We start from the raw sequence: 19,580 nt of genomic DNA, 5'->3' as shown, positions 1-19,580 counted from the left end.
GATGGTATGAGGAAAAAAGGAATAAAGAAAATAACATCCCACATTAAAAGGATTTAATAGCCCCAAGAAATAAATACAACAGATCATAAAATTCAATGATAATGAATTAAATCATATGAAGTACGAATGCAACTATCTACAAATATGGAAATACATTGATTTTATAATCTGTCCTGTCGCAAGATATTTTATCGATATTTTATCGTAATAATTTTTAGAATAGATTTATAATCTTGTGTGAATCCTATTCATATAACAATTTATCAAGTCTAGCCAAGATGTTATCATCAGGGTTTTTCTTTTTGAGAAAAATCAAGTGATCAATGTAGATAAAGAAAGTTTGAGATGAAATAGAGCAACCTAGCAAATTAACAAAAATTGACATCAAGTTTTCCTAACAAGTTCAACAATAGACAAGCAGTTACATATATATTTCTAGCTCTTAATTTGTCAGTCTGTATATTAGAATACATTTAAGCGATAAAAAATATGACACACTTTTTACAAATTGTCATTAGATAAAATATTTGAGATCAAAATCTGTTAATGAAAAACCTTTGAGACAGGCACATAAACATATGGTGGGGTCAAACTAGTTTAATAAGGTTGTGGGGTCAAGATAGTTTGATCTGTTAATTCTGTAATAGGTTGACAACTTGTTTTTGTTTACTCTTGGCCATTGTCTAGATTCAGCTTGATATTTGAGTGAGTTCACTGATTGTTGGTATCTTATGCCCCTTCTAGTACTCTTGTCTAAATTGCAGTGGCAAGTTTTTATAAGTTCAATAAAATTGAGAAATGAAATGGGAAATGTGTCAAAGCGACAACAACCCGACCATAGAGCAGACAACAGCCGAAGACCACCAATGGGTCTTTAATGTAGCGAGAAACTTCTGCACCCGTAGGCATCCTTCAGCTGGCCCCTTAAAAATATGTATACTAGTACAGTGATAATGGACATCATACTAAACTCTGAATTATACACAAGAAACTAAAATGGATTTCAGCTTGATCTTTGATTGAGTTCATTGGTTGTTGGTGTTTATGCCCCTTTTAGTATTAATTGTGGCAGTAAGTTTTCATAAGCATAAGGCATAGTCATCATAGAACCACCCTTCTACTAGAAAAATGGCATCCTACTCAATTAACCTCAAGAGTTAAATGCATCTGCCACATGCAGTTTTAACTCAAAACTTACGTGCTGACTAGCCAGTGATAGTGTAGATGAACTCACTAAGACAAATCAGTTACAGAGGCCTACTTTTAATTTCAGACAATAAAATCAAAACTTACGGAAAAGGTGTTGAAATTTGTGACATTTTTACTTTCTGTGGTAGCAAATTTTATCTGAAGTAAAAAATCTAGTTCATCTAGTTTGAAATTATGTCTAAAATATATAAACTGGCAAATCATCCCTTGCTTCAATAAACAAGGCAAGATTACACTGAAAATATGTACATTTAAAAACTACTAAAACTTAAGAATTATGCACTATTTTAATAATACTGTTTAGCACCTAGATATATACATTAATACACGACTACAACCTACTATATACATTTTGATTTTAAAATACTTCTGAAGTGAAAACAAAAGCCATTTCCACAGTCAATCTTAAGATCAACCCATTATATTATTAAGTAATTTCCTTTAAAAGTCTACTGAAAATCAGAAGTGATAACTTGAATATGTATGGAATACACTGATTTCTGAAACCATATTATCTTGGGTTTATTCACTTGTGTGTGTGTGCAATATTTACTCTGATCATCAAAAGATTGAATTTCAGTCACCCACTTAACAAATAGTGACTTGTTACTGCTAAAGGAATCTGCTGAAATCAATCAGAACTTACTTTGCTATAAATAATGTAATTGCTGTAAAAAGCTACATTAGAGCACCCCAAGATGCAATACTTTTTTTTTATTTTAGTTACCAACATCCCTTCATTTAACAAAGTCTTTCAAATATTTCAAAAATTTAAGTCCCTTAATGTACATTATATCTTAAAATCAACAAATTGATGGGAAGCTTGGATTTGTACATGTAGAAACATTGTGTTAAAACTTTGTTTAGATCCATAAAATCAAACTTGGGGATAATCTCGAGACATACTTCAAATTGTTAATTTCTTAATGATCAAAGTCCCATAACTCTGGAACAAAAATCTGAAAATTGTATTCCCATATTGACAGACAAAAATACAAATTATACTGGGTATGATGATTGATCTTTTCTTTTAAAGACATGATTAAAAATCTATTTATATTTTCATAACTATAACAAATTTTTAAAGGAAATTTTAGATTTTAAGTTCAACAAACAATGAGCTTTGTTATTTTGAGAACATCTTTCATCAAAATCATTGAGTAGGGCAATATTTAACCTTATTTTATTAAATATTGTATAAAAGTAGTTGTAGGGGAAATAACTCTCATTAATTAATTTTTCAAATACAAATAAATCAAAACTAAATACTAATTTCACAATTTAGTTGAGTCCTTAGTTGAAGAAAAATATAAACAAGTTAAACATAAAGCAGTGTTAAAGCATCGTCAACAAGGTTAAATTACATTTCCAAATATATAATCATGTATAAAGTTCCTTCACATCTGAGATTAACGTTAACATGTCTCTATCCTATACACTTTCTTTTTCTGATAAAATCTGTATATTGCAAACTTTTAACAACCATCTTTTACCCTGTGCATCCTGCTTAAAATTCTGTTTAACTTGACAACCTATTCTACAACATTCAAAATGGTCTAAGGGAAATAACCCTAGATTTTTTTCGAAATAAATATTTGAGTTAACGTATATAATATTTTTCATATAGAAATGTTATGTAAATGTTAAAATGTATCAAACAGAGTTATATGGGTGATATGAATTTGTGAAGGGATCAGGACATATATTTATCAATCAGTGGTACAGTGGCAGTTATAATTTTTGTTGGAAATCATGTCAAGTTATTCAGCAAAACTGACAAGCAAAATTGAGAATGGAAGTGTATTTATTAATAATGAAAAGTTGCAAGATTCTATTTATATATTTTTAAGTACATATTTAAAAAAGCGGAAAAGCGATTCCCTTATTTTTTTTAAAATGACAGTCAGTTTTTTTTTGTTAATTTTATTTTACAAAATGAACTGAAAACATTTTTCACATCATTATCATCAATGGGGCGTAAAATTATGACTTTCATTCAACAGTTACAATATATAAACATTGGCATTAGTGAATTCAGTCTTTATCAATTTTCTAAGTACAAATAAAACAAGAGTTGTCTTTTCTTATTACAATGGTCCCAGTAACACATGGAATTAATCAAGAACAAATATTGCCAACAAAAACAATACAACCTAACAATATAAAATATCATCAACAAGGATTTCCTCTATAATAAACAAACAACACATGTATTTATTAATACTGACATCTCCAAATGCTTCATTTGTGTAAATTGTGGAGACTTGAACAATATGATTATCATTTCATTAATGAGTATAAATATATATTGTTATACATTGTAAAATAAATTAGTAATGTGAATGGCTTATACATACAACCACGTTCAAAGTGAAACAACAGATAATAATTCCTTTCTTTCAAATCTACAGATAATTTTTTTCTCAATTCTGTACTTAAAGCGAAAAAAACAACTGATAGCAAAAGAACAGAAAAATATCATTAACATAAATTGTATCTAAATAAGATTTATACAGTATCAATTTATTATATGATGAAAAGAACAAATTGCATTCATCAATAATGTCAATATCTATAAGATTGAAACTAGTTTTTCATATTTTTTAAAAACATTGTTTCCTATTGAATATTTGTAATAGGGTAAACTACTACAGTATAAACTCGTAAGTTGGCACAAAATTGCATAGAACTTAATATTATCACAGATGTATAACTAAAGCTTAATAATATCATGTACAAAAATAATATCAATGAAATAACAAACTTTTTAGAATATTTTCACCAGCAGATCTATGTTTAAGGCAGAAATTATGGATGTTTTGGGACTATTTCTAATGATAAAAGCTTAATGAAAACTGACGTATTAAATGAAATTGTTAAAAACAGAAAAATACTTCTCATTTTCTAATTTCTAATCATCCTATGGCTTTTGTATACTGCATCAATAATTTCTTACATAAGGATCATGCAATATTCTTCAATATCGCCCTCCATAATTTAGATTGACTAGTAAATGTTTTTTAACCTTAAAATGACCTTAGTCGAGAATCTTTCGTTGTTTACCAAAGTTCATGCCTGCCTGACTTGCTCCTTTGTTAGTTCCATACTGCAGGCTGATTATCTGTTGTCCAGCTTTCAGCTGATCCTCTGTAAATGTACGTCTGTTTTCTTCTGATTTCTTCGGCCAAATCATTTCACCACTATATCCTGGCTTAGTCTGAGCCTGAAACAATAAAATACACACCACATAATTTCTAACATAAACCATATTATTAAATTATGCTATACTTTAATATTTAATCATTATACACAGATTTTTAATAAAACATATTCAAAAGGAAACTTTTGTTTCAATAACAGGTTTGAGTGGACGCCAACATCACAGCATCCAAACAATACAACAAATAAGGTTCAACATACTGACTTCAATAAAAGATAACTTTCAATACCATATTATGATACATTCTAAACTTTCCATCTATGGACTTCCACTGTTGAAGATTATAACTTTTTGCTTCGTTCATGTATGTCCTTAATTTACCAGTTAACTTATTTCACGAACTGCTTATAAACATTATACTAAATTAGAGTATTAATCTAAATAATTGTTCCCATTAGAATTTATGCATGATAGCAATTTGCAGAGCTAAGATAAGATAATTAGGAGGAATTTCAAGATAAATTTTAAAAAAAATTATAATGTCACCTTGAATTCCATGTATTGAACATGCAACTGCTAAGGTTATGGGAATCCAGAAATTGATTGAAACATTGAATCAATGTTGCAAATTGTGTGTCCTGCTGTTACCATAACATTTTTCTTTCCACACAACATGCATATTTCTTGAATCAACAAATTTAAATACAGGGAAAATATAAACATTCCATGATTTAGATTGGTTGTCTTCTAAAGCTCTTTTTTAATTGGATAAGAACATAAAAACTATTATCATTGACTCTGGTGGTCTCTGTGATGATTGAATGGCACCTGTTTCAGGATAGATTATCTCATAATCAATTACTACACACTATTTTTTTTCTTGTCTATCTAATTAATTATCTTAATTAACACACAAGAAAACATTGAAATCTGCATGAAAACAAACTTTGACAGTATGCATGATCTTAAAACATTAACACCATAAGTTTTGATTGAAGCTCACAGTTCTAATGTACTGATATAGAGATAATACCTTCCTCTAATATCAATGTCTAAGCAATGTTATGAACAGGCAGGAAACTATATTCCATCACTAAACTAGAGGAACTGCAACCAAAACTTATAAATAGTTACCCCTGTTCCAAAATAAACAAATGCAAAATCTAGTATTTGCTTTGAAAAAAAAACACAAATAATTTGGATAAAAAAAAAATTCAGTGGTGGTTAATAACATTGTCCCAAAATTAGTGTACCATGTTGATCTTGCGAATTCATAATAAATCTTAAGAAAAAGATGAAGAAAAGTTGCAGGCACAAAATAGATACTCCAAAAAACAGTATGATTTGCAAAGGAAACCAAAATATAATTCTGATAAAAAAAGACACAATGGTTCTATATATTATTTGGCGAAGGTTCATGGAAAGGTTGTGGAGACGAGGTTAATGTTCAAATGTGTACTGGTGTGTACCATTGATTGATTGTTGGTGTTTAAAGCCACTTTTAAGCGCTACGTTTTAGCAATTTTGTGGCCGTCAGTTTTTGTGGGTGGAGGAAGCTGAAATGTCCAGAGTCTGAGAAAATTATAGACCTTTTGGTAAGTAAACTGACAATCCTAGTCAATTAAGATTTAAGTCGAGTGCTCCCACATGAGTTGGGTTCGAACTCAAAACCTCAGTGTTGACTTGCAAGTGATTACAGAACTTTGTAGAACTACTTAACCCACTTGGCCACCAAGGCCCCTGTCAATATGAAGAAGTTCATGTCATGCCATATAGTAAATGTCAAGGTCTTTCAAAAGAAGAAATGAAATAGGAGGTACAAAAGGACATTACATGACTTAATTATTCTAATCCATAAACATTTAAGATTGCATGTATTCCACTTAACCTTTATAGAAACTTGTGGTGCCATATATACTTTCATGGTGAACCATCAACAGAAGAGTCGATAACCATTTTGATATAGAACTCTGCTAAAAGGCTTTTTTGGATAATATGTTTAGAAGTGACTTTAGTGTGCATTCATGTGTGTGTGATATGCTTTTATAGACCAGTCCGTACCTCTATTCCTAATGCTCTGATTGTATTACAAACTTGTACTAAATTTGTTCTCTCATACAAATTATCTGTCTGGAAGATATTTGCTTCTGACACACCATAAGCTTTGGCTTTGTTCAGGAAAATTCCTATTCTCTCTCTTTCTCTGGCTGATTGAAATGCTGGCAGTTTAGTTTCTTGAAAACTCTTTGAATTGAAGTCTATTTTATCTTGTGGTAACAACAAGGCATCTATCAATCTGTAATAGTCACACCAAAAATGAATAAATCCATCATACAAAATAAAGTTATCATTAATTTTTTCAAGGTCTTACAATACCGATTACTGTGAAAGAATATATCTAGTTTATACATTACATTGGGTTAGAGGTGCATAGCAAAGTTGACTTTCTTCTTTTTTCATACTTGGAAATCAATAATAGCAAAATAATGAACATGTTGAAATAAATATGATGCAATCTATAAAAAATTATTATTTATAATGGTCTTATTTCAAAACATTCTCATGAAGAGATGATTTCAAACTACATCGAGGGTGGTAAAGGCCAAGGGTTATTTTAGTGCAACATGTTTTGCAATTTTTATTTCACACGCAGTCGTGAAAAAGGTTTTTTATTCATTGTGTTCCGTGAAATCTGTAAAAAGATCAATGTTTAAGAAATTTTTAATTGTTCGTTCATCGTGAAATGGCAATTTTATTTCGTGTTCTTTCATGGAGGTACCCCCTTTTACGCCCCTCTGCATTGTACATGTGGGTACAGGTATTAGCAGCATCAACTTTTAAAAAAGCAATCATTTTTTCTTTTTCTTTCATCCTTGACCAATACATTTTTATATACCTGCATAAAACCATTCCATCTTTAAGTGTAGTATGGAAGAACGTCATCATCTTGTCTCTTTCTTCAATTCCATTTATTTCAATTGTCTCCCCTGATGTAGAACAAATCCATTTCAAACATTTTTTGGCCTCATCAATATCAAAAGATCTGTTTATCTGAGAAGAAAAAAATAACAGTACATCAATAGTAGAACCTTTACATATAATTTGGTATGGAGGACAATCGTTTTTTCTACATTTATTAATCATTACTATAAAATCAAAACAGTTTGATTGGATTGGATAAATAATTTTAAATGCACTTTCAGCACTATAATGCTATTTCATAACAGTCATTTTTTTAATTTTTGGTGGAAGCTCAAACACCAGTTCACCTTTGGTAGGAAAACAGTTGGAGGGCCAATCATATAAAAAATGGACACTGTTTCTGTTGCCTGTATGAAGGTTTATGTTTTCAATCAATTTCCTATACACAGTTCATCTTGAAGTTAAATAGATATAGGAAGATGTGGTATAGATAGTTTAATACGCCAGACACGTGTTTCGTCTACATAAGACTCATCAGTGACGCTCAGATCAAAATAGTTGTAAAGCAAAACAAGTACAAAGTTAAAGAGCATTCAGGACCCAAAATTCCAAAAATTTGTGCCAAATACGGCTTTATGTAATCTATTCCTGGGATAGGAAAATCCTTAGTTTTTCGAAAAATACAAAGTGTTGTAACAGGAAATTTATTAAAATGACCACATAATTGATATTCATGTCAACACCAAAGTGCTGACTACTGGGCTGGTGATACCCTCGTGGACGAAACGTCCACCAGCAGTGGCATCGACCCAGTGGTGTTAATAGTTATCCCAGGATTATAATTTAATACGCTAGACGAGCGTTTCTTCTACATAAGACTCATCAGTGATGCTTTGATCAAAATAGTTGTAAAGCCAAACATGTACAAAGTTGAAGAGCATTGAGGACCCAAAATTCCAAAAAGTTTTGCCAAATACGGCTAAGGTAATCTATTCCTGGGATAAGAAAAGCCTTAGTTTTTCGAAGATTCAAAGTTTTGTAACAGGAAATTTATAAAAAAGGTATGAGTGCTAATGAGACAACTCTCAATCCAAATAAAAATTTATAAAAGTAAACCATTATAGGTCAAGGTACGTCTTTAGCACAGAGCATTGGCTCACATCAAACAGAAAGCTATAAAAAGCCCCAAATATAACTAGTGTAAAACCATTCAAACAGGAAAACCATCAGTCTAATCTACTGTGGATTCATTTATTTTCGTGGGTACCAATTTTCGTGGATTAAAGAAAACTTGCATGTTCGTGGATATTAAATTTTGTGGTTTTGCCGAAGTCTGCATACAAGCCTATAGAAAATTTGTTCTTCGTTGAACATTTAATTTTATGGTTAAAGTCTACCCACGAAAATTGGTATCCAGGAATAATAATGAATCCACATAATATCAAGACACTAATAATGAACCACATAAACAGAAGACAACCACTGAACATCAGATTCCTAACTAAGGACAGGTGCAAACAATTGCAGTGGGATTAAACATTTAAATGGTCACATTAATAGAAGGGAAATAACTCTAACATGCCTCAAATAAACAGGAAGAGTATGTATTCTAATTACCCACTTGTGTGTAGTGTAATGAGAATACTTGATGATTGAGGTTACAACTGTTTAACAGCTGTCTTCCTGGGTGATTCTAAATTACATCATACTGTTTGTTCTCAAGTATCTTGCATGAATCTAAACAGATGAATGCCAGTGCAAAAATGTAATTTAAACAAAAATCCAGTTAGATTTGCTCTTTCTTTTGATATTAAGATACCAAAAGTCTCACAAAAAGTACAACCATCTATAATATTTCTGTCTGATCGAATGAAATTTTGTCAGTCAGACAGAGATTAGGATACTTTGTTGAAATCGCAAAACATTGCAAAATTAAAGTTTATCTTCAAACTTTAAAAGCTCAAGTATGAAAATTATTTTTATGTCCCTTTATACACTTCTATAAGGAAGAATGTACTTAACTTAGAAACACCATCAAATAAATGACTTAAATGTTGTAATTGCATTCCAAAAATAGAATGTACTGTACGTGTATAGCTTATCTTTGATGTGTCATGAATATTTTTAGTAAATTCTGAGGCTGTATATAATATATCTGATTAAATGTTTATCCCAGATCAACATAAGAATTTAATCAAGATGAAGTTAATATAAATGGCAATAACAGTTGAATGACATCACAAACCTTACAGCATATAACATAATACATATGTTTAGAAACTAGACCAGAAAATATTAATACCAGTTTCAAGCATTCAATGAGAATGTGTTCACATTCACATTTCTTTGAAACCAAATTAATACATATGAAAGTCAAAACAAAACTATCAAAAACAGACCCCACTGTTGCTTATATTTAATAAATAATAAAATTCATATTTTAGGAAGCAGACATATAGCTTGTGTGTCAAATGTGCCCAAGTCAATTTTCTAAGTTGGCAACTTGACATCCACCAATGTTTAGCTGTTTGGTTTAAACTGATCTTTCAAGGAACTTTATGTAAAATTTGTGAGGACAACTAAAGTAAAATAAAGTGTATGACTTTATATGGCAATGATTTTATGTTCACCGACCTTGTGAATGGATTTGTATCCTCCAAAAGGAAACAAATGGAGAGTTCAGTATCCAATATAAGGAAATGAGTCCACTATCTGGTCTCAAGACATAGAGTGAACCTGTATAAATAGTTCTTAGAATAGATGACAGAGGGGCATACACCTCATCTGAACCCTCAGTCTGAACCTGAAGAGGACATTTGTGCTGTCTTTACATAAATAGTACATAAGGCCGTGATTTTTTAATTTGTTGGTTTACGGATTTTCTCCATGAAAAAGTCGGGTCGGTCGGTCGGAAAAAAAAGAAAATAAAAAAGATTTTCAAGACAGAAAACTGATATGCAAAATAAAAATATATTTCACCTTTCCAAGGATTTGTATAGTGAGATCTCACTATACAAATCCTTGACCTTTCTAATAATATGTTTGTCATACGATTTTGTCATCGTTTTTAAATTTTAGTTTGATGAAATATTGTTGCTATATTATTGCTCAGCTGTAAGAGACATCGCATGACATTGTTTAATAATTTCCCGTGAAAAAAAGGTGGTAAACGGAGAAAGACGAAATAAAATCATCATTTCACAGACAAGAAAAACAGATTCACGGCAGTTATTTTGACTTTAATAGCTTTTAATCAAAACTTAGTGAAAAATAATAAGGACGAAAACTGATAAAGAAAAAAAAAGAAAAATGTCGTACGAAAATAAGTTTCAACACGCGTGTCAAAAACGTAATAGACTAGTCCACTAGAAAACGAGAATATCAGGTTAAATAATCTGTTGTCATGCATTCCCGTTTTTTATCCACATGGACGATATTTTTTTATTATCTATGAAACAAGAAAATATCAAATGATTTTTTAAAATTCAGTACTTTTTTTAAACTTGATGTCATGAACTTCCACCTGTCCACATTTGGACAAGTCTATTTCTATGAGAACATGCATCTTACGGACTGGTGACAAATAAGGGAAACGAAGTTATTGTGTAATTGGTTTTAAACACCAGTTTCGTTCCGCAAAATTATTTGCGCAAACGACATTTCAAAGTCATTAATAATTGATTTGTCTATTTTTAGAAACGTAAACTGGAAGTTTCATTTTTTCACAACAGAAAGTGTCATCACTTCTGTTAGTGATTAATGCATTTCATTTCTTTAAAAAGGATATTTTAATTATTTTTCATAGATAATGCATTTGTAAGGGTCGGCGAGAATAACAAAAAGCCCGAAAATTCGATTTTATTTTTATTCTCGAAATCGGCAAAATCGGGTCGGCGGATCCGTAAACCAACAAATTAAAAAATCCTGGCCTAAGTTCATTTGGCTCAATTTCTAATGTGTTTGGCATCTGACTACATAACAGTTGATTTTTCAACCATCTTCCTATTAACCTTTATTAGTATTTATAATACAAACTACTTAATTCTACACATGGTCCTCATTACTAATAATGCATTAAAAAGTATCAGATCAATGACTCTTTCAATATCAAATATTTTAAGAATGTGGTGTGTTGTAATGAAATATGAGAAGTATGAAATCTAATCAATACAAACATTGCTATCATTCTGCATATTACCACAAAATATTTAAATACACCTCAAAACATTAACAATATCTTAAGGACTGGTGAAGAAGAAAATCGGTTTTTAAAAACCACAGATTAAGTTTCAATTAACTGACTACTTGTGACAAAGTAAATATTTTGTTTAGGTCTTTATTCTTTTCAATGGTTCACTTACACTTATTTTAAATCACTTAATCATATTTTAAAGGATATGTTTGAAATTATCCTCTTATAAACCTATGTATTCATTGTTACTAGATTTTTCAAGAGCTTCCCTAACTGTACTCAGATTCGTGGGGTAATAAAACTTGAAGCTTTGGGTTTTTGGTAAATCAAATTATATTAACAATATACAGAATAGTTATTGGAACACTTCCCTTCCTCAACTTTATATAGTTTTTTTCCTCCGGGTGCAGGAATTTCTCGCTACATTGAAGACCTGTTGGTGACCTGCTGTTGTTTTTTTATTTGGTAGGGTTGTTGTCTCTTTAACACATTCCCCATTTCCATTCTCAATTTTATTTGGTATTCTGCTAATAAAAGAAAAAAACCTGACTTTACAACACTCCCCCCTCCTTTCCAAAAACTAACTATAGTGCACACTGGAAAACACCCCTGGTCTAGAATCCCCTCTTATAATATTCATAAAACTTTCAGCACTTTGCTACACATGTTGCATTAGACTGTTTACCATATAGTCAAGGTTATATGAATGATGAATAAGGTATTTTACACACAGATGGTTACTTGGAATAAGCGTTAAATTACTTATCTAGTTGTTTATCTGTAAGACAAAATGTTGCAGAATACTACATCAATACGCAGGAGGTGTATTTTTGAATAAAAATAATTAATAATCCCAGAATTTGCATTCAGGATGGTTTTATACCAGACTTTTTACTTTAAAATTTGTACTCCTGCATTTTATTCTTCTGATCAATAATAGGTAGAAACAACGAAGTAAAATTATGGCAATGCAAAATACACCAGATCAGATCATGGATTCATAATCTATAATGGTTTACTTTTATAAACTGTTATTTGGATGGACAGTTGTTTCAAAATTTCAAATATAAACAATCTGAAGTGGAGTAATATCATATCCCATTCAAGAAAGTGGTAAAACCTGAGAGTAAAACCTATATACACAGCATAGTGCCATAAATGAGTCAACTTTTTTAATGGCGATTGGTGATGATTTTCGTTGTCCGACTTTTTAGAACGTCATTATCGATGTACATGTAAAGTGGTCATCTTTGGTTGATGATGTTTTTCGTTTGGTTTTAAATAAGGCTGTTGGTTTTCTGGTCTGAAATGGTCCTCTTCACATTTTGTTATGTTGAGGCCAATTATTGTGACAAAATGGTAAGAGTTTTGCTCATGATGTAAATAGTTATCAAAGGTACCAGGATTATTATTTAATACGCCAGATGCGCGTTTCGTCTTCATAAGACTCTTCAGTGACTTATGTTACTAACATCTTTTCATATAAACCAAGAATGTTTTTTATTTCTCTTATGTTGCTTGTTTGCTGTCTCACTGATACATGCATGTACCCACATCTTAAAGCTTTTTATCAAGTTATGTAAAAAGCTTTGAAGTTACTGAACTCAGACTACTCTGCTAGTTTCTATAACAAAACACTCATTTGAAAGTTGAATTAAAATACTTTGTGTATTTTCAAAGTTCTGAAGATCTGAAGGACTAAAAAGGTCACAACAGGTCAAGTATACCAGGTAAAAAATCCTGTCTGACATAGATTTTTATGATTGTGTCAAAAGATAAGTATCATTTATCAATGTCTGATCCACTTTAAATATTTTAATCCCACAAAAGGTCTTACAAAATGACAGTCATACAAAAGGCGCTACATAAAAAGTTCTAGTTTGGGGAATGTTACTGTTTACTATAGACCTGTATTCAGAATAACTTGTTATCATCTCTTATAAATTTTTTAATATTTCTTTTATTTATCTGATTTTAATTTCATGCATTATATTTGGCCTGGTTATAAATACCTCCTTCCTATTAATTTTTTTTATCAAATTACAAGGCAACATTTCACACCCATGACCTAACAAAGTGATAGAAAGATTAACATTCTTACAATTAAAATGATTAAAAAATATATGCAAATATTAAGATCATTTTGAGCAAAGTTATAATGCCCAGCATCAATGTTATTACAACCATCAGTGGCAGATCCAGCCACTTTCAAAAGGGGATTTCCAACCCAGGATAAAAGGGGGGTTGAACAAATGGTGTAACTATTAACAAACAAATATATATATATATATATAGTATGTCTAATGGGCCTGTGTACACAAATGGTGTAACTATTAACAAACAAATAAGAATTTTTGGGGTTAGACTACTATTAGACTTAAAATCTTGATAAATTTCAATTCACATACATTTGACATCAGTATGTTTTTAAACACATTAACTCTGTTGGTTCAAGGAAATACCCATAATACTGTGAGTGTTTCCTAATATAATAATGATATAATTCCCAGCTGATGCCTACAAGTGCTACAGTAGACTAAACAAAGTCTCATTCAGTAAATTCACATATGTTAAAATGGGTACAGGTATATTATTAAAATACCATTCATTCAGTTGATGGAAGGTCCTTGTTTTATTAATGGAGTAATTATATGGTGTTCCCATAGCACAAGTACATACCTATTTCACTTTAATAAATTACTTTGAACTTAAGATTTACACTACTGGTGAAATGATAATTTCATGCCCTGGAATTTTTATTTTATTGAACTTGCATAACTTCTAACTTGAACTCTATATAAGTAAAGGTAAACTCCTTCGATATTATTTTATATATAAATAATGTCCAAACAAATTGCAACAAGCAGATTAAAATTGTTCAAAAAGTAAATATCAATTGATGTTTGCAATTGTATATAAAAAAGATCGAAAGTTCAAAATTAAATTCACAAATAAAATCTTATTATGCAATGCTGTGAGCATGTTCAATGTGTTCCCTTTGTATCTGCAAGGAAACATGTAGAAACATAAAGACCTACAAATTGATTGCAATATTAAGAAATACTGGTACATTCTCTTAACCATGTTAACTGTGAATATTAAGATTCTAAAACTAATATCCCATACTGAACCCCATAAAATTGTTTTCTTTCTATTAAATTTGCAAGATTCTTGATAAACAGAGGAATGTAGTATTTGATAAAAGTTGTAATTACACAATATCAGTTTCAGTGTGTATTCAGCTGACTATAGTATCAGATAACTTGGAAACATGTGCATGTTAAAATTAGCAACTACAAAATGTATCAGGAAAACATTTTACATCAATGAGAAAATAGAGCATACTTTCTCATGAGGGGAAAAAGTTCATCTTTACCTGTAACATCTAAATGACTTTAACAGACTTTAAAAGTAATTACTGGCCAACCACAAGCAACAATAAAAATGCATTGAAAAGCCCAACTACTACTAGATATTATCATTTATGTTGTATTCTAGGATTATGCATTAAACATGTTATACATGTGTAATTTTGATTGTGATTTATCCGATAAAAATATTTGTTTTTAAAACCATATTGAAATGCATAAAATTTTATTCAAAGTTTCTTTTTCAACATGATTAATGCATCTCAATCGCGACATATAGTTGGAAACAACCCCCCCCCCCCCCCCCCTTTCCTTTTAAAAAAAATGGTGAATAGAATTCCTCTGACTTGATATACTACTTTAAATATGATCATAAGTAGAGTCATACAACAACCTAACAAGACAAGAAAACAAAATAAAAGACCTATAGATCTATAACAGACTATGATGTGATTCTAATGTGTAAATTTGCATGGACTTTCATTTTTTATTTACCATGTAAATATTAAACCATGATCATGATGATTTTATTTTAAAAACTTTTCTGACATCTGTAAATATCACTTTGACATCCTCACTGTAACTTTCACAGGTGGGGTGAGATGCTAATTAAGAAATCAAGATACAGGTTTATCTTTTAATGAGATTGGAAGTAGTAATGGATGTGCACCATATCTTCCAACAATAGACATGATATTTATTGGATGACCTGACCGTTTCTTATCAGTTTTAAATGTGTTCATAAATTCAGAAACTCAAAAAGAAGATATTTGGAAATCCAAAATTATCTAAATCAGCAATAATTTGCTTTATATTTCTATATCTTTTCTAAAAATATAATTATAAAGGGAAGTGGTTTACAAGCTCTCAATGAATTTTGCCTTCGTCACCTAAAATAGTTTAATTATTCCATCCACAGCATTTAAAAGGTTAATTTCTTTAGACCAGTATCACAATTTAAATTTTAAATCAGATATTGTACTCATAGATTCTTTATTTTTTATACAACCTAGTTAATGGTACAAAGAAAGATATTTTTACATATATAATAACATACAGATTCTGCGAATGACAAGTTTGTACAAAAGGAGCAATCAGTACTCAGATAATACAGCACTTTAAATTTCAACTTGTCTAGGGGATGGATGCTCAGCTTCCATAAACCCCAGGAACTATCGACCATGCAATACACAGAGGTGGTCCATGATTACCTACGAGTTACCTACCATGCCTAACAAAGTTATTCAAGAGTACAAAAACTACAAGAAAACAAATGTTAGTTTTCTAATAGAGGCCCTTACATGTATATGGCTTATCCAAAGTATTGCAACAATAAGTAATTTTTATCATTTTCTATGGAACATTTAAAGCAATAACAATATTAAAGCAGACAGGAGGATTATCTGTATGAAAGTTATAATGGCTATTTCGGTATTCAAAGTTCTTTCTACTGTAGTAGTATCCATTCAGAAACCAAAGGGTTCCAGATCCTTCATTGGAATATGGTACAGTAGAATTTTTTTTTTTTTAAATAGAATTTCGGGAAAATTTAAAAAAAAAAAATAAAAAATCAGGAGAATTTCCTGAATTTTTCAGTCTACTAATGTGAACTAAAAATCGTTAACTTTTTTTTCAGATTTGTTTAAATCCCTGCATCAGCGCAGAAATTTTCTTTCTTTAGCCAGTCTTGTTTGCATGAGACTTTGAATAAAATATATATTTATCAGTCTAGTAAAATATAGGAAGGAACTCAATACCAATTCATATTTAATAATTGTTTGATATGAAAAAATTGATACCTGATGACAGGGTTTCATTGTTTACATTGAATATGACGTCATAACTTAAATAACGTCACAACTAAAATCTAGTGTTGGATAATCGGTTGAAATTACCAACCGATTATCTATTACAATCGGTTGACAGCAACCAACAGACTATCGGTTATAATCGGATCATTACACCTTGCCCTCTTTTTTTAAAAGAAATAATGCATTTAGTCTCATTGTACTTGTCTAATGTGTATATCCATATCATTGCAGAGTGTATATATTCATATTTGATCTTTTGTTTCCATTTCATATTCTGGCGTACTAACTACTAAATTATAATTCTGGTACCTTTGATAATTATCTATTTAGCAGTTAAAACAATGAATTGTCTTGATAAGAATCAAGATTCATATTAAACATATTTTATCTCATAATTACCAACAGTGACACTAACATTTCTAAATTTCAATGGTGAAACTCACAAAAAAAATTCAATAACATAGCTGTATGAACATTTGAATGCTTCAAATTAGGAAAAGATATATATAAAGTTTTTTTAACTTTTAGAAATTTAAAATTACCAGAAAAAAATAAAACAATGCATTTGCATTTCACAGTATACATGGGTATAAACTATTAAGCCAATGTCTGTTAATTCGTGTAGAACGCTTTTATCAGAGTTCGCGATATCTTTTTTCCCCTGGTGGTCCTTGAAGAAAATCTGCTGGTCCTCACTATTGATCTATTGAAAAATACTAAAATTGTGTCAGTCCTATGCAAAATGTTGATGGTAAAATCCTGAGGACTGACAGTTTTCGCGAACTCTGTTTTATTACTTTTGTAATCATTATTTTCTTTCAATTGTGTCATTGGTGCGTCTGAACTTATAATTGCAAGAATGCGGAATTTTTACATAGTTGAACCGTATCCGATTCGTGATTTTTATATTTTTATAAATGGCGGACAAATTTCGGAAAATTTACAAAAGTAAACGATGTTTGGCAAGCAATCTGGACAGGAATATGACGTTTTTGATGCTACAAATGGATAAAACATTAATATGGGGACGAAGTCCCCAATAACAGTAGAAAATTCAATAAAAAAAAATTTCGGGAAAATTTCCCGAATTTTTCATTGTACTAATGAACTCAAAATCATTCAATTTTTTTTATGTCATGTTTTGAAATCCCGGACATGCGCAGAAATCTACAATGTACTTCCTTTTTCCGGTTTTGTTTGTATGTATCTTTAAGTAAAATATATATTTACCAGTATATTATAAATAGAAAGAAACGCAATATCAATTTCATTTTTAATAATTTCTTGATATGACAAAACGTTACCTGATGATAGCGTTTCTTTGTTTACATTGCATATGACGTCATAGTTAAATAACGTCACAACTAAAATCTCTAACAACAGAACCAAAATCGGAAACGTTACGGTATTTCCGTTTCTTTGTTTTAACAAATATTTAAGTTACAAAAAAATAATTCATACAGACTTCGTCCCCATTTACAGGTAATGCCTGCGTCATATTAAAAGGCAACTTGCAACACGTTTTAATGAAGCAACGGAATTATTTTGTCTAAAATCAGAATTATTTGTACGCTCTCAAGTAACAAGTACCGGTATTGAAAGAAAGTATTTCATACAAAGTTATTAATCTTAAATACCATTCCATCAATCTGCAAATGCTTTTTGTCACGTTTATAAAGATGGAAATTAGTTATTTCTTTAATTATAGGATGTTTGAACTTGTTACTGTCATTGACTGATATTTTTTGTTAATATTGTTTGACTGCGCATATATGAAATGCAAACAATAAACGGACCAGAAGTTGACAAGCTCAAAGTCCGGAAACTTTAACGACAACCATTGAACAAAATCCCAATCGATTATCGACATCGCCAGTCCCAACCAACTGATTTCAGACTTATTCCGATCATCGGAACAACACTACTAAAATCCCCAACAACAGAGCCAAAAATCATCGGAAACATTACGGTATTTCCGTTTCTTTATTTAACATGTTTGAATAAAAAAAATAGTCATACAGACTTTGTCCCCTTTCACAGGTTATGCCTGCCTCATATTAACTAGTCCGAGATTACTCTGACGTCCAACAGCTGTTTTGCCAGACAAGCTGGGGCCATGGGACGAGCTCGTCCCATATAAAAAGGTGGATATTTGCCCACCCAAAATAGATGCGCTGCTTCGTCGCTTCTGGTGCCGACTGATGGACGTCGGAGTAATCTCTGACTACATATTAACCTGAATGTAACCAATTGTGTGTGGATCTGTGTTCAGGATGTTCTCCCATGACTTTTTCTCAGATCAAGCAGATACAAGATGTGATTATGTGACTGAAAAAGACTTCCAGGGAAAACAACATATGTCTGTATATTAGAGGCAACAATACTTATCAAATGTTTTAAATAATTCAAGGATGTACTTATGAGGTTTTGGATTAAGCATCAAATGACTTCTAGGTCAGTCAGCCCCCCTCCCCTTTGTGAAAATATCTGGATCCGCCACTGACACTGAACACAGTGGCATGTGGCACCCTAAAGCTAGAGTAGAAAAAGGGCCCTTCTGAAAAGGGTTTTGAAAAACTAACTACCACAGTACCAGGTCTCAATCAAGCTTAGTCGACACTGTCATCTATATATTTGTACGTAATGGTGATTTTTTCATACCTTTTCTTGAGATTCTCTAGCCAATCCTGACTTTGCTGCTCGATAAGTTGCCATGTTTTAAGAAAGTCACTGTGACAGCAGAAGTAAACTTCTTTCGTTCAAAAACGTGGGAAAATGCTCTTAGGTGACAGTGATCTTATGTCATGTGGACGCTTAAATTTCATGACAACTATGTGTACGCGTCCCGATCTCAGTCGGTATTAATAAAATAAAACGTATGTGATTTTAAAATGTAACAAGAGCAGACAGGGGCTTAT

At 31.0% G+C, this 19,580-nt stretch overlaps 1 protein-coding gene across 1 annotated transcript; it reads right to left on the bottom strand.

The window, feature by feature from the left end:
• Window positions 1-3,780: 3,780 nt before the first annotated feature.
• LOC134687629 (myophilin-like) lies at window positions 3,781-19,517 on the bottom strand. The gene is made up of 4 exons (XM_063548071.1): window positions 19,324-19,517; window positions 7,266-7,420; window positions 6,431-6,665; window positions 3,781-4,432 (listed from the first exon to the last, which is right to left on the bottom strand). Exons 1-4 carry the CDS (start codon window positions 19,375-19,377, stop codon window positions 4,247-4,249), a joined length of 630 nt encoding a protein of 209 aa, XP_063404141.1. The 5' UTR covers window positions 19,378-19,517; the 3' UTR covers window positions 3,781-4,246.
• Between the last annotated feature and the right edge of the window lie 63 nt (window positions 19,518-19,580).

This window comes from Mytilus trossulus, chromosome 10, assembly GCF_036588685.1.
Source record: "Mytilus trossulus isolate FHL-02 chromosome 10, PNRI_Mtr1.1.1.hap1, whole genome shotgun sequence".
Lineage (NCBI taxonomy): Eukaryota > Metazoa > Mollusca > Bivalvia > Mytilida > Mytilidae > Mytilus > Mytilus trossulus.
The sequence above is the reverse complement of the archived record's forward strand: the minus strand, read 5'-3'. Positions and strand labels throughout refer to the sequence as shown.

Excerpts from the sequence above, each read along its gene's own strand:
- LOC134687629 (XM_063548071.1), bottom strand. The coding sequence starts at position 19,377 with ATGGCAACTTATCGAGCAGCAAAGTCAGGATTGGCTAGAGAATCTCAA. Across the intron at positions 6,666-7,265 it reads GATGGAATGGTTTTATGCAG|ATTGATAGATGCCTTGTTGT; the intron begins GTATATAAAAAT and ends TGACTATTACAG. Across the intron at positions 4,433-6,430 it reads TCAGAGCATTAGGAATAGAG|GCTCAGACTAAGCCAGGATA; the intron begins GTACGGACTGGT and ends TTATTGTTTCAG.